This window comes from Saccoglossus kowalevskii, chromosome 1 (assembly GCF_978046115.1).
Source record: "Saccoglossus kowalevskii chromosome 1, keSacKowa6.1, whole genome shotgun sequence".
NCBI lineage: Eukaryota > Metazoa > Hemichordata > Enteropneusta > Harrimaniidae > Saccoglossus > Saccoglossus kowalevskii.
The window spans coordinates 1,787,665-1,803,572 of record NC_140641.1 but is presented as its reverse complement, the minus strand read 5'-3'; the positions used below and the strand labels follow the sequence as shown (position 1 = coordinate 1,803,572).

Here is a 15,908-nt window from a genome sequence, read left to right as displayed (position 1 = left end):
CACTACACTTGTATACTCATAGGTAATACCAGGTGGTGTTATTTTGTGTGACAATCAAATTTGTACACTATACTCATAGGTAATACCAGGTGGTGTTATTTTGTGTGACAATATGCGGCACATGGATTTGATTTGATAATGTTGCTGGTCATGTGATTATCTCTCTCTTGATTGTCATGTCCAACAACCAGTCATCCCCAGTTGTTTGTCACCACCCGGACTCTGGGTAAATACATGAAAATTAAAAACAAGCAGCCTCTCCGCTGTTAGCAATGCATATTTCAATTAAAGAACAGAAGATATCATTAGAAAATGAATAATATGCGTAGTATCAATGCAATGGGACTCGCTGTTTTCAACAAGAATTCAAAAATATCATTTTTCACCATAAATGATTGTGGTTTTTAACAAGAAGAAAATATCACTTTTTACCAAAAATGACAAAAATATTCACCAAAATTAGAGAATTGAAGATATCATCACGAAATGAAAAAAATCTGAGAAAGGTTCACATGTAGTATCTATATATGTAATATCAAAGCAATTGAACTTGAGGTTTTTAACATAAAGTCGAAAATATCACTTTTTACCGAAAATTACAAAAATATTCACCAAAATTAGAGAATTGAAGATATCATCATGAAATGAACAAATCTAAGAGAGGTCTACCCCAGGTACATACACACCAAGTATCAAAGCATTCAGGCTTGTAGTTTTCAAGAAGAAGTCGAAAAAGTAAAACATTGACACAGACGACGGATGCCGACGGACAATCACTCATATGATAAGCTCCGCTCGACAAAGTCGACAGTGGAGCTAAAAATAGACGCCATCCGCTGCCCCCATCCTGGACAGGCAAACCTAATATTGGACCTAAAGGCAAGCAAATCTATACCCCACCCCCCCTTCTAGACAAAACAGCTAAAAATTATGACACCAGAGGGCGTCACGTCCCCATAATGTGATTTGCATCCCCGGGGATCTGAGCTACTAAAACTAAAAAAAAAATAATTGTACTGAACAACCAAACAAAGCATGCAGCTTTATTTTGACTACAGTGACAGGATTAGGGTCAACGTGCTATCAGTTTTTCAGGTGTACCATGTCAAGTTTCATTAAACCATGGTCTTGTCTTTACTCGTAGTTATGAATGCACATCATTATATTAATGATTTAAGAACTTTTATTCTCTCACTTTTACCCAGCAAAAAAAAAATTAACAGATGGTGATAACAATACCTAATCAATATCTAATGAGAAGGTGTTAACGAGACTATGTTGCCGAACAATAGAAAATTCTGTAAAAATGTGTGGATGTGACGCCAACAGCATTTGTATTATTTTGTAGTTTGTATCCATCCTGAATTTGTATTTGTCATTCAATATCTTGATTGTCAATAGGCATTGATGTAATAGTTAATTGGTAATTTAATATTTTTTAATTTCAGCCAATTTTGAGTGCTCAAAATTCTATTTTTGTCACCATGACATGTACATTGAAATAAGTTTCATTAACTTTTAATTTTTTCAACAATTGAATATCAATAAAAATCGTAAATATTACGATAACACACATATTTATGTAAATATTGCAATAACACACATATTTACGTAAATATTGCAATAACATACATATTTACGTAAATATTACGATAACACATATTTATGTAATATTGCGATAACACTCATATTTATGTAATATTGCGATAACGTAATATTTACATAAATATTACGATAACACACACATAGTACGTAAATATTATGATAATACTCATATTTATGTTAATATTGCGATAACGTACATATTTACGTAAATATTACGATAACACACGTATTTACGTAAATATTACGATAACACTCATTTATTTATGTAAATATTGCAATAACACTCATATTTACGTATTTATTACGATAACACTCATATTTACATAAATATTACGATAACATACATATTACGTAAATATTGCGATAGCACACATTAACGTAAATATTACAATAACACATATTTACGTAAATATTACGATAACACAAATTTACGTAAATATTATAAGACACATATATATGTAAATATTACGATAACACTCATTTATTTATGTAAATATTGCAATAACACTCATATTTATGTACTTATTACGATAACACTCATATTTACGTAAATATTACGATAACACACACATATTTACATAAATTTTACGATAACATATATTTACATAAATACTGCGATAACACATATTTACACTGATATCATTTATCATTCATGCATTTCAGATGACATTGTGCTAGCTGGTCACGTGATTATCCCAAAATCTGAGGAGATATCTCATCCCAGTTTGCATTCGCTTGGTGACCTATTCTTACCATGCTGTCTCAAACAAGCATTTTATGTAATCATCTTCATTCACTTGTAAGTACCGGTATTTAACTGTAGTTATGTTCAAATTTCTGATGGCATTCCACATCCATTACTTATATATGCTTGGTGTTCTCCAAATATTTTAGGATGCTGAACCAAAAAAAGGTGTTAACATTTTAACATTCACCATTATGTGATGCTTTTCCCATAATTTGCTTAATTTGATCAAAATCATATATAATTTGTGTTTTAAACTGAGAATTGTGTCGAGCTCAATGTGTAGAATATGACTGAATAAATAAAATTGAATTTGGTACCGGATTATTTGAGTTATTCACATTGAGACAAAAATCATGAAAAAAAAAATGTTATGTGAACTTAATCATAAAACCTGACATTCATTCAGAATTGTTTGAAATATTCACAAAGAAAATGATCCTAAAATATTGCGAGGGGGTATGATAGGACTGTAATAGTGTGTGCAAGGTAGGCCCCTGCAGCCCATGAACTATAATAGTGTGTGCATTAATTGTAGACCCCTGAAGCCCATGGACTGTAATAGTGTGTGCATGGTAGGCCCCTGCAGCCCATGAACTGTAATAGTGTGTGCATTGTAGACCCCTGCAGCCCATGGACTGTAATAGTGTGTGCATGGTAGATCCCTGCAGCCCATGGACTGTAATAGTGTGTGCATAGTAGACCCCTGCAGCCCATGGACTATAATAGTGTGTGCATGGTAGACCCCTGCAGCCCATGAACTGTAATAATGTGTGCATGGTAGGCCCCTGCAGCCCATGAACTGTAATAGTGTGTGCATGGTAGGCCCCTGCAGCCCATGGACTGTAATAGTGTGTGCATGGTAGATCCCTGCAGCCCATGGACTGTAATAGTGTGTGCATGGTAAACCCCTGCAGCCCATGGACTATAATAGTGTGTGCATGATAGACCCCTGCAGACCATGAACTGTAATAGTGTGTGCATGGTAGGCCCCTGCAGCCCATGAACTGTAACAGTGTGTGCATGGTAGGCCCCTGCAGCCCATGGACTATAATAGTGTGTGCATTGTAGACCCCTGCAGCCCATGGACTATAATAGTGTGTGCATTGTAGACCCCTGCAGCCCATGGACTATAATAGTGTGTGCATTGTAGACCCCTGCAGCCCATGGACTGTAATAGTGTGTGCATGGTAGGCCCCTGCAGCCCATGGACTATAATAGTGTGTGCATTGTAGACCCCTGCAGCCCATGGACTGTAATAGTGTGTGCATTGTAGACCGCTGCAGCCCATGAACTATAATAGTGTGTGCATTGTAGACCCCTGCAGCCCATGGACAATAATAGCGTGTGCATTGTAGACCCCTGCAGCCCATGGACTGTAATAGTGTGTGCATGGTAGGTCCCTGCAGCCCATGGACTATAATAGTGTGTGCATTGTGGACCCCTGCAGCCCATGGGCTGTAATAATGTGTGCATGGTAGAACCCTGCAGCCCATGGACTGTAATAGTGTGTGCATGGTAGACCCCTGCAGCCTATGAACTGTAATAGTGTGTGCATTGTAGACCCCTGCAGCCCATGAACTATAATAGTGTGTGCATTGTAGACCCCTGCAGCCCATGAACTATAATAGTGTGTGCATTGTAGACCCCTGTAGCCCATGGACTGTAATAGTGTGTGCATGGTAGGCCCCTGCAGCCCATGGACTGTAGTAGTGTGTGCATGGTGGGCCCCTGCAGCCCATGGACTATAATAGTGTGTGCATTGTAGACTCCTGCAGCCCATGAACTATAATAGTGTGTGCATGGTCGACCCCTGCAGCCCATGGACTATAATAGTGTGTGCATGGTCGACCCCTGCAGCCCATGGACTGTAATAGTGTGTGCATTGTAGACCCCTGCAGCCCATGGGCTGTAATAATGTGTGCATGGTAGAACCCTGCAGCCCATGGACTGTAATAGTGTGTGCATGGTAGACTCCTGCAGCCCATGGACTGTAATAGTGTGTGCATTGTAGACCCCTGCAGCCCATGGACTGTAATAGTGTGTGCATTGTAGACCCCTGCAGCCCATGAACTATATTAGTGTGTGCATTGTAGGCCCCTGCAGCCCATGGACTATAATAGTGTGTGCATTGTAGACCCCTGCAGCCCATGGACTATAATAGTGTGTGCATTGTAGACCCCTGCAGCCCATGGACTGTAATAGTGTGTGCATGGTAGGCCCCTGCAGCCCATGGACTATAATAGTGTGTGCATTGTAGACCCCTGCAGCCCATGGACTGTAATAGTGTGTGCATTGTAGACCGCTGCAGCCCATGAACTATAATAGTGTGTGCATTGTAGACCCCTGCAGCCCATGGACAATAATAGCGTGTGCATTGTAGACCCCTGCAGCCCATGGACTGTAATAGTGTGTGCATGGTAGGTCCCTGCAGCCCATGGACTCAGTGTTCTCCACAAGGGGTTTTAGGCGGGCGGCCCGCCCATCAAGTTTTACGGCCGCCTAGTAACTCTCAACACCCGCCCACCAACGTACATCCAGGTGAAATTATTTGTAAAAAGCTTGCATTGTTCTTCCCAAGCCTAAACAAAAGAGTAGTTGCCCAACCCTTTATTTTGCTATTGTTTCAACAGTCCAAACATAAACAATGTCCATTGGAAGTCTACAAGCAGTTATCAAGTGTATTCATGGCAATGCGTCAATCTTGAATTCATTGTCGCCCGACATTGTTGCCACTTATTGCTCACTATACGCAACTACAGTGGTTTCAATTTACAGCTGTATTTTTAATAAACGCCTTCCGATCACGAAAGAAAGAAGTAAATACGAACGAAATGTATATGCACAGAAAATAAACAAATATATTAGCAGATTGCATGTAAACTCGAACAAAAATTTAAATTCTAGCCGTATTTACAACGTTCGCTCGATTTTCATTGTGAAAACAGCATGGAGAAGGCAAACTGATGACCTTTTGGCCTACCCCATTCAACGACCGTCTGCTACCCATCGCTGTTGGCGCTGTAACGATTTAGTATCTAAGTTGCATAGAGGAACAGCGCATTCTGGGTGTTCGTGTACTGAATTCGGAAAGCGATAATAAACATCAAACATGGCTGCTGGATTAGTTTACCGCGAGTATTTGTAATTGAATAATTTTAGTTATCTTTTCCACATACTTTTTTCAATTTATCTACTAGTATTTTTTATGTCTAATCTTTCGAGAACATATCAGATTCTTTTATTTTGCCGATTGCTAGCATTTTTTTCTTGAATTCCAAAACAATGTGTGAAAACGCAACGTATCGTGGCCGTACATGCGTAAATGCATCTTACCGTCCGTCGGCACGGGTGAGTACTGATGCCACAAATAAAAATGTTATGGATTTTGTTTTAACAAATTGTCCGTTTTGGCTTCGTGGGCAAATCATCTCGTATATTTTCTACATTATAACTCAGTTATGTTTTGTACTTGCTCTTGGTTACTCGAATTGCATTTCATGAACGCAGAATAATTTGCGAACGCATAAATCACCGATTTCAAACTTTTTGCATTTCGCAAATATTGATAGTGACCAATCTGTTTGTATTTCAAAAAATTGTAACATGTTCCAATTAAATTAAATTAAAAAGAGAATAGTAAATAACTTAGTGTGTATTGTAGTTCATGTCATAAATGCGAGAATGTTGTATGTAAATGATATGCAAATTCATGCTAATTAGGCCGCCCACCAGCTAATTTGGATTGTGGAGAACACTGGGACTATAATAGTGTGTGCATTGTAGACCCCTGCAGCCCATGGAGTGTAATAGTGTGTGCATTGTAGACCCCTGCAGCCCATGGGCTGTAATAATGTGTGCATGGTAGAACCCTGCAGCCCATGGACTGTAATAGTGTGTGCATGGTAGGCCCCTGCAGCCCATGGATTATAATAGTGTGTGCATTGTAGACCCCTGCAGCCCATGGACTGTAATAGACTTTATAGTGTGTGCATTGTAGACCGCTGCAGCCCATGAACTATAATAGTGTGTGCATTGTAGACCCCTGCAGCCCATGGACTGTAATAGTGTGTGCATGGTAGGCCCCTGCAGCCCATGGACTATAATAGTGTGTGCATTGTAGACCCCTGCAGCCCATGGACTGTAATAGTGTGTGCATTGTAGACCGCTGCAGACCATGAACTATAATAGTGTGTGCATTGTAGACCCCTGCAGCCCATGGACTATAATAGTGTGTGCATTGTAGACCCCTGCAGCCCATGGACTGTAATAGTGTGTGCATGGTAGGTCACTGCAGCCCATGGACTATAATAGTGTGTGCATGGTAGACCCCTGCAGCGCATGGAGTGTAATAGTGTGTGCATGGTAGACCCCTGCAGCCCATGGACTGTAATAGGGTGTGCATGGTAGGTCGCTGCAGCCCATGGACTATAATAGTGTGTGCATTGTAGACCCCTGCAGCCCATGGGCTGTAATAATGTGTGCATGGTAGAACCCTGCAGCCCATGGGCTGTAATAATGTGTGCATGGTAGAACCCTGCAGCCCATGGACTGTAATAGTGTGTGCATGGTAGGTCCCTGCAGCCCATGGACTATAATAGTGTGTGCATTGTAGACTCCTGCAGCCCATGATCTATAATAGTGTGTGCATGGTCGACCCCTGCAGCCCATGGACTATAATAGTGTGTGCATGGTCGACCCCTGCAGCCCATGGACTGTAATAGTGTGTGCATTGTAGACCCCTGCAGCCCATGGGCTGTAATAATGTGTGCATGGTAGAACCCTGCAGCCCATGGACTGTAATAGTGTGTGCATGGTAGACCCCTGCAGCCCATGGACTGTAATAGTGTGTGCACTGTAGACCCCTGCAGCCCATGGACTGTAATAGTGTGTGCATTGTAGACCCCTGCAGCCCATGAACTATATTAGTGTATGCATTGTAGGCCCCTGCAGCCCATGGACTATAATAGTGTGTGCATTGTAGACCCCTGCAGCCCATGGACTATAATAGTGTGTGTATTGTAGACCCCTGCAGCCCATGGACTGTAATAGTGTGTGCATGGTAGGCCCCTGCAGCCCATGGACTATAATAGTGTGTGCATTGTAGACCCCTGCAGCCCATGGACTGTAATAGTGTGTGCATTGTAGACCGCTGCAGCCCATGAACTATAATAGTGTGTGCATTGTAGACCCCTGCAGCCCATGGACTATAATAGTGTGTGCATTTTAGACCCCTGCAGGCCATGGACTGTAATAGTGTGTGCATGGTAGGTCCCTGCAGCCCATGGACTATAATAGTGTGTGCATTGTAGACCCCTGCAGCCCATGGACTGTAATAGTGTGTGCATTGTAGACCCCTGCAGCCCATGGGCTGTAATAATGTGTGCATGGTAGAACGCTGCAGCCCATGGACTGTAATAGTGTGTGCATGGTAGGCCCCTGCAGCCCCTGGACTATAATAGTGTGTGCATTATAGACCCCTGCAGCCCATGGACTGTAATAGTGTGTGCATTGTAGACCGCTGCAGCCCATGAACTATAATAGTGTGTGCATTGTAGACCCCTGCAGCCCATGGACTGTAATAGTGTGTGCATTGTAGACCCCTGCAGCCCATGAACTATAATAGTGTGTGCATTGTAGGCCCCTGCAGCCCATGGACTATAATAGTGTGTGCATTGTAGACCCCTGCAGCCCATGGACTATAATAGTGTGTGCATTGTAGACCCCTGCAGCCCATGGACTATAATAGTGTGTGCATTGTAGACCCCTGCAGCCCATGGACTGTAATAGTGTGTGCATGGTAGGTCCCTGCAGCCCATGGACTATAATAGTGTGTGTATTGTAGACCCCTGCAGCCCATGGACTGTAATAGTGTGTGCATTGTAGACCCCTACAGCCCATGGGCTGTAATAATGTGTGCATGGTAGAACCCTGCAGCCCATGGACAATAATAGTGTGTGCATGGTAGGCCCCTGCAGCCCATGAACTATAATAGTGTGTGCATTGTAGACCCCTGCAGCCCATGGACTATAATAGTGTGTGCATTGTAGACCGCTGCAGCCCATGAACTATAATAGTGTGTGCATTGTAGACCCCTGCAGCCCATGAACTATAATAGTGTGTGCATTGTAGACCCCTGCAGCCCATGGACTGTAATAGTGTGTGCATGGTAGGTCACTGCAGCCCATGGACTATAATAGTGTGTGCATTGTAGACCCCTGCAACCCATGGACTGTAATAGTATGTGCATTGCAGACCCCTGCAGCCCATGGACTATAATAGTGTGTACATGGTAGACCCCTGCAGCCCATGGAGTGTAATAATGTGTGCATGTTAGAACCCTGCAGCCCATGGACTGTAATAGTGTGTGCATGGTAGGCCCCTGCAGCCCATGGACTGTAATAGTGTGTGCATTGTAGACCCCTGCAGCCCATGAACTATAATAGTGTGTGCATTGTAGACCCCTGCAGCCCATGGACTATAATAGTGTGTGCATTGTAGACCCCTGCAGCCCATGGACTGTAATAGTGTGTGCATTGTAGACCCCTGCAGCCCATAGACTGTAATAGTGTGTGCATTGTAGACCCCTGCAGCCCATAGACTGTAATAGTGTGTGCATTGTAGACCCCTGCAGCCCATGGGCTGTAATAATGTGTGCATGGTAGAACCCTGCAGCCCATGGACTGTAATAGTGTGTGCATGGTAGACCCCTGCAGCCCATGGACTGTAATAGTGTGTGCATTGTAGACCCCTGCAGCCCATGAACTATAATAGTGTGTGCATTGTAGGCCCCTGCAGCCCATGGACTATAATAGTGTGTGCATTGTAGACCCCTGCAGCCCATGGACTATAATAGTGTGTGCATTGTAGACGCCTGCAGCCCATGGACTGTAATAGTGTGTGCATGGTAGGTCCCTGCAGCCCATGGACTATAATAGTGTGTGCATTGTAGACCCCTGCAGCCCATGGACTGTAATAGTGTGTGCATTGTAGACCCCTGCAGCCCATGGACTATAATAGTGTGTGCATGGTAGACCCCTGCAGCCCATGGACTATAATAGTGTGTGCATTGTAGACCCCTGCAGCCCATGGACTATAATAGTGTGTGCATTGTAGACCCCTGCAGCCCATGGACTGTAATAGTGTGTGCATGGTAGGTCACTGCAGCCCATGGACTATAATAGTGTGTGCATTGTAGACCCCTGCAACCCATGGACTGTAATAGTATGTGCAGTGTAGACCCCTGCAGCCCATGGACTATAATAGTGTGTACATGGTAGACCCCTGCAGCCCATGGAGTGTAGTAGTGTGTGCATGGTAGACCCCTGCAGCCCATGGACTGTAATAGGGTGTGCATGGTAGGTCCCTGCAGCCCATGGACTATAATAGTGTGTGCATTGTAGACCCCTGCAGCCCATGGACTGTAATAGTGTGTGCATGGTAGACCCCTGCAGCCTATGGACTGTAATAGTGTGTGCATTGTAGACCCCTGCAGCCCATGAACTGTAATAGTGTGTGCATTGTAGACCCTTGCAGCCCATGGACTGTAATAGTGTGTGCATGGTAGGTCCCTGCAGCCCATGGACTATAATAGTGTGTGCATTGTAGACCCCTGCAGCCCATGAACTATAATAGTGTGTGCATTGTAGACCCCTGCAGCCCATGGACTGTAATAGTGTGTGCATGGTAGGCCTCTGCAGCCCATGGACTGTAGTAGTGTGTGTATGATGGGCCCCTGCAGCCCATGGACTATAATAGTGTGTGCATTGTAGACTCCTGCAGCCCATGAACTATAATAGTGTGTGCATGGTCGACCCCTGCAGCCCATGGACTATAATAGTGTGTGCATGGTCTACCCCTGCAGCCATGGACTATAATAGTGTGTGCATGGTCGACCCCTGCAGCCCATGGACTGTAATAGTGTGTGCATTGTAGACCCCTGCAGCCCATGGGCTGTAATAATGTGTGCATGTTAGAACCCTGCAGCCCATGGACTGTAATAGTGTGTGCATGGTAGGCCCCTGCAGCCCATGGACTGTAATAGTGTGTGCATTGTAGACCCCTGCAGCCCATGAACTATAATAGTGTGTGCATTGTAGACCCCTGCAGCCCATGGACTATAATAGTGTGTGCATTGTAGACCCCTGCAGCCCATGGACTGTAATAGTGTGTGCATTGTAGACCCCTGCAGCCCATAGACTGTAATAGTGTGTGCATTGTAGACCCCTGCAGCCCATGGGCTGTAATAATGTGTGCATGGTAGAACCCTGCAGCCCATGGACTGTAATAGTGTGTGCATGGTAGACCCCTGCAGCCCATGGACTGTAATAGTGTGTGCATTGTAGACCCCTGCAGCCCATGGGCTGTAATAATGTGTGCATGGTAGAACCCTGCAGCCCATGGACTGTAATAGTGTGTGCATGGTAGGTCCCTGCAGCCCATGGACTGTAATAGTGTGTGCATTGTAGACCCCTGCAGCCCATGGACTGTAATAGTGTGTGCATTGTAGAACCCTGCATGCAGCCCATGGACTGTAATAGTGTGTGCATGGTAGGTCCCTGCAGCCCATGGACTATAATAGTGTGTGCATTGTAGACCCCTGCAACCCATGGGCTGTAATAATGTGTGCATGGTAGAACCCTGCAGCCCATGGACTGTAATAGTGTGTGCATGGTAGACCCCTGCAGCCCATGGACTGTAATAGTGTGTGCATTGTAGACCCCTGCAGCCCATGAACTATAATAGTGTGTGCATTGTAGACCCCTGCAGCCCATGAACTATAATAGTGTATGCAACAACCTTTATTGATATCGTATCCCCTCTGGGATCTAGATTAGAATACAATAAGGATATAAGGAACAATAAAATACATAAGTAATAATAATAATAAAAAAGAAATAAATAGTAATACTGTGAAAATATTATTATATAAATATTTGTTGGTGTTATTTTGAGGCAGCTGGTAAATTGCTTTTCATGAAATTCTCTCTTTTAGTGAAACAGTCGCTGATAAACTTGGCAATTGCTTGGACGGTTTCAGAATTTTTGTTATTGAGAAGTGCTTTCAGATTACCGGATAAGTTTACGTTTTCAAACAAAGCATCTCTTTCAAATTTGTACAGGTTACAATTGAAGAGAAAGTGTTCTTCATCTTCAATTTCATTGGAGTCACAGACAGGGCATGTTCTATTTGAGATATCTATGTTGTGATATCGCCCAACTTCAATCTGAAGTATGTGGGCACTTATCCTCAGTTTAGTCATAGATGATCTGTGGATGGGGTTTTTAATAATTTCAAGGTATTTTTCAAGTGCAAAATCAGTTTTCAGCTGTCTGTAGTGTGTGCATTGTAGACCCCTGCAGCCCATGGACTGTAATAGTGTGTGCATGGTAGGCCCCTGCAGCCCATGGACTATAATAGTGTGTGCATGGTAGACCCCTGCAGCCCATGAACTGTAATAGTGTGTGCATTGTAGACCCCTGCAGCCCATGAACTATAATAGTGTGTGCATTATAGACCCCTGCAGCCCATGAAATATAATAGTGTGTGCATTGTAGACCCCTGCAGCCCATGAACTATAATAGTGTGTGCAAGGTCGACCCCTGCAGCCCATGGACTATAATAGTGTGTGCATGGTCGACCCCTGCAGCCCATGGACTATAATAGTGTGTGCATGGTTGATTCCTGCAGCCCATGGACTATAATAGTGTGTGCATTGTAGACCCCTGCAGCCCATGGACTGTAATAGTGTGCATGGTCGACCCCTGCAGCCCATGGACTGTAATAGTGTGTGCATGGTAGACCCCTGCAGCCCATGGAGTGTAATAGTGTGTGCATTGTAGACCCCTGCAGCCCATGGACTATAATAGTGTGTGCATGGTCGACCCCTGCAGCCCATGGACTGTAATAGTGTGTGCATTGTAGACCTCTGCAGCCCATGGACTGTAATAGTGTGTGCATGGTAGGCCCCTGCAGCCCATGGACTATAATAGTGTGTGCATGGTAGACCCCTGCAGCCCATGAACTGTAATAGTGTGTGCATTGTAGACCCCTGCAGCCCATGAACTATAATAGTGTGTGCATTATAGACCCCTGCAGCCCATGAAATATAATAGTGTGTGCATTGTAGACCCCTGCAGCCCATGAACTATAATAGTGTGTGCAAGGTCGACCCCTGCAGCCCATGGACTATAATAGTGTGTGCATGGTCGACCCCTGCAGCCCATGGACTATAATAGTGTGTGCATGGTTGATTCCTGCAGCCCATGGACTATAATAGTGTGTGCATTGTAGACCCCTGCAGCCCATGGACTGTAATAATGTGTGCATGGTAGACCCCTGCAGCCCATGGACTGTAATAGTGTGTGCATTGTAGACCCCTGCAGCCCATGGACTGTAATAGTGTGTGCATGGTAGACCCCTGCAGCCGATGGACTATAATAGTGTGTGCATTGTAGACCCCTGCAGCCCATGGACTATAATAGTGTGTGCATTGTAGACCCCTGCAGCCCATGAACTATAATAGTGTGTGCATGGTAGACCCCTGCAGCCCATGGAATGTAATAGTGTGTGCATGGTAGACCCCTGCAGCCCATGGAATGTAATAGTGTGTGCATGGTAGACCCCTGCAGCCCATGGACTATAATAGGGTGTGCATGGTAGGTCCCTGCAGCCCATGGACTATAATAGTGTGTGCATTGTAGACCCTTGCAGCCCATGGACTGTAATAGCGTGTGCATGGTCGACCCCTGCAGCCCATGAACTATAATAGTGTGTGCATTGTAGACCCCTGCAGCCCATGAACTATAATAGTGTGTGCATTGTAGACCCATGCAGCCCATGGACTGTAATAGTGTGTGCATGGTAGACCCCTGAAGCCCATGGACTGTAATAATGTGTGCATGGTAGACCCCTGCAGCCCATGGACTGCAATAGTGTGTGCATGGTAGGTCCCTGCAGCCCATGGACTGTAATAGTGTGTGCATTGTAGACCCCTGCAGCCCATGGACTATAATAGTATGTGCATGGTAGATCCCTGCAGCCCATGGACTGTAATAGTGTGTGCATGGTAGACCCCTGCAGCCCATGGACTGTAATAGCGTGTGCATGGTAGGTCCCTGCAGCCCATGGACTATAATAGTGTGTGCATTGTATACCCCTGCAGCCCATGGACTATAATAGTGTGTGCATGGTAGACCCCTGCAGCCCATGGACTGTAATAGTGTGTGCATGGTGGGCCCCTGCAGCCCATGGACTGTAATAGTGTGTGCATGGTAGACCCCTACAGCCCATGGACTGTAATAGTGTGTGCATGGTATGTCCCTGCAGCCCATGGACTGTATTAGTGTGTGTATGGTAGACCCCTGCAGCCCATGGATTGTAATGCCCACCTTGAGTGGAAGTTGTTTTCTGTTTTATTCTATGTTTTGGTAAGCCCACCTTGAGTGGAAGTTGTTTTCTGTTTATTCTATGTTTTGGTGACCCACCTTGAGTGGAAGTTGTTCTCTGTTTTATTCTATGTTTTGGTAAGCCCACCTTGAGTGCAAGTTGTTCTCTGTTTTATTCTATGTTTTGGTAAGCCCACCTTGAGTGCAAGTTGTTCTCTGTTTTATTCTATGTTTTGGTAAGCCCACCTTGAGTGCAAGTTGTTCTCTGTTTTATTCTATGTTTTGGTGACCCACCTTGAGTGGAAGTTGTTCTCTGTTTTATTCTATGTTTTGGTAAGCCCACCTTGAGTGCAAGTTGTTCTCTGTTTTATTCTATGTTTTGGTAAGCCCACCTTGAGTGCAAGTTGTTCTCTGTTTTAATCTATGTTTTGGTAACCCACCTTGAGTGCAAGTTGTTCTCTGTTTTATTCTATGTTTTGGTAACCCACCTGGAGTGGAAGTTGTTCTCTGTTTTATTCTATGTTTTGGTAAGCCCACCTTGAGCGCAAGTTGTTCTCTGTTTGACTCCCGTGTGCCAAGCACAAAAGGGAGTCTTTGCAGTTACCCTGTCTGTATGTATGTATGTCACTTTTTTTGTTCCACCGTTATCTCAAGAACCACTAATCAAATTTTGGTGAAACTTGGTACATAGATGCTCTGGGATAATGCGCAGAGTTGATTAGGTTTTGGTAAAAATCTATGAATATTAATTACCTAATTTGCATGATAATTAACTGATTTTAAAAGCCACTGCCTGAGAGAATCAGGCAGATTTGAAAAAAGTCGGAAGATGGGGGTCGGCGGATTTCTTTTATATTCTGAGGTTTAAGTACATCAAGGGTCCTTACTACGAAAATAAGGTTAAAAATTTCTGATCATAATTATCTTCATAGTTATCTCACCCCCCTAAAATAGACCCTTTTTGGGTATCTTCAAAACCTCGCATCTTTCAATTTATGGTCATTTTCATGACCCTCATAAAGTAATTTAAGAGTTTGGGATTCAAATGAAATTTCCAGGGCTTAAAATCTAACCCTTCTTCTTTACATTCATGTAAACAAATTTTAAAACAAAGCATGGAAAGCTTCCATTTTTGCTATAGGGGTGTTGCAATTATTTGCATTTTTCAAGAAGCGGAAATAAGCAAAATTTTGGCAATATTCAAAGCTGTATAAAAAAAATGGCCTAACTTTTTTCAGGCTGATTTTTTCATAGAATGTGAACCAAACATAGGTCAACCCATTACAAGTTTCAAATCCGTGGAGTGTCTTCAGCTCTTTTGTCAGGAGCTGCTTAAAATTCAACCTTTTCAAGGAAACATGAAATTATTGAATCTTGTACATGGTGCCAATGAATTATAATTATGTGCAGTAAACCAAACATAGGCATTTGAAAAAAACACCTTACACCAAGAGGATGTCCTTAAGAAATTCTGGCAAATATAATTTCAGGGATTTCCATCTGTTTACACCCCTATATCGAAAAATGGTCTGCCCCTATGTGATAATGTACATCTAAATCATACATACGAGTCATAGATTACTTGTACAACACAAAACGGGAATATGATAAGGAAGGCATATAATGATAAAAAATAACTTAAATAGTAATCCATTGGTACATGGACTTTATAAAAACATTACAGGTCTGAGAATAAACCTTTAGGGTCACACATATCACGAAAATACACAACAAATGGCACCATGAAGTTTTAAGAATAATAATGATTACAATAAATTCCTGTCAATTTTTATGTCATTTCCTTTATGTTCTCAACTGGCAGGCGCAAATATGTACATTAAAATCAGTTTGGATTTCAGAGGCAGATTGATAGGGGTTTGCCCCCCCCCCCTGAAACAAAATTGGGGAGGTAGGCCAAAAGACATAACCCCCAAATTCAATTTTTGCATGAGGTAAAAGCAACTCCTGAGAAAATTATTTATGTTTGTTTTGCTCCTTGTTTAAAAAAAATAAGTTGCCTTTGCTAAGCTAAGATATTTGCAATTAGTAATCAAAAAAGGTAATTAATTTAGTAAGTATTTTGTTCCCTGTTTTAACATTTCAAAAATACACTTTTATTAAATTGTGAACAATAATTATATTTTTATATAAAGTGTATCATTTGGTGCCA

General features: G+C 43.1%; 1 protein-coding gene across 2 annotated transcripts in view; it reads left to right on the top strand.

Moving 5' to 3' along the window:
* The window catches only part of LOC102806930 (uncharacterized), a 383,414-nt gene that overhangs the window by 98,117 nt on the left and 269,389 nt on the right, over positions 1–15,908 (top strand). For both annotated transcript variants that reach the window (XM_085498293.1, XM_085498290.1), the window contains exon 6: positions 2,269–2,404. In XM_085498293.1, coding sequence (XP_085354419.1) covers positions 2,269–2,404 — 136 coding nt within the window. The remainder of the gene's footprint in view (positions 1–2,268; positions 2,405–15,908) is intronic.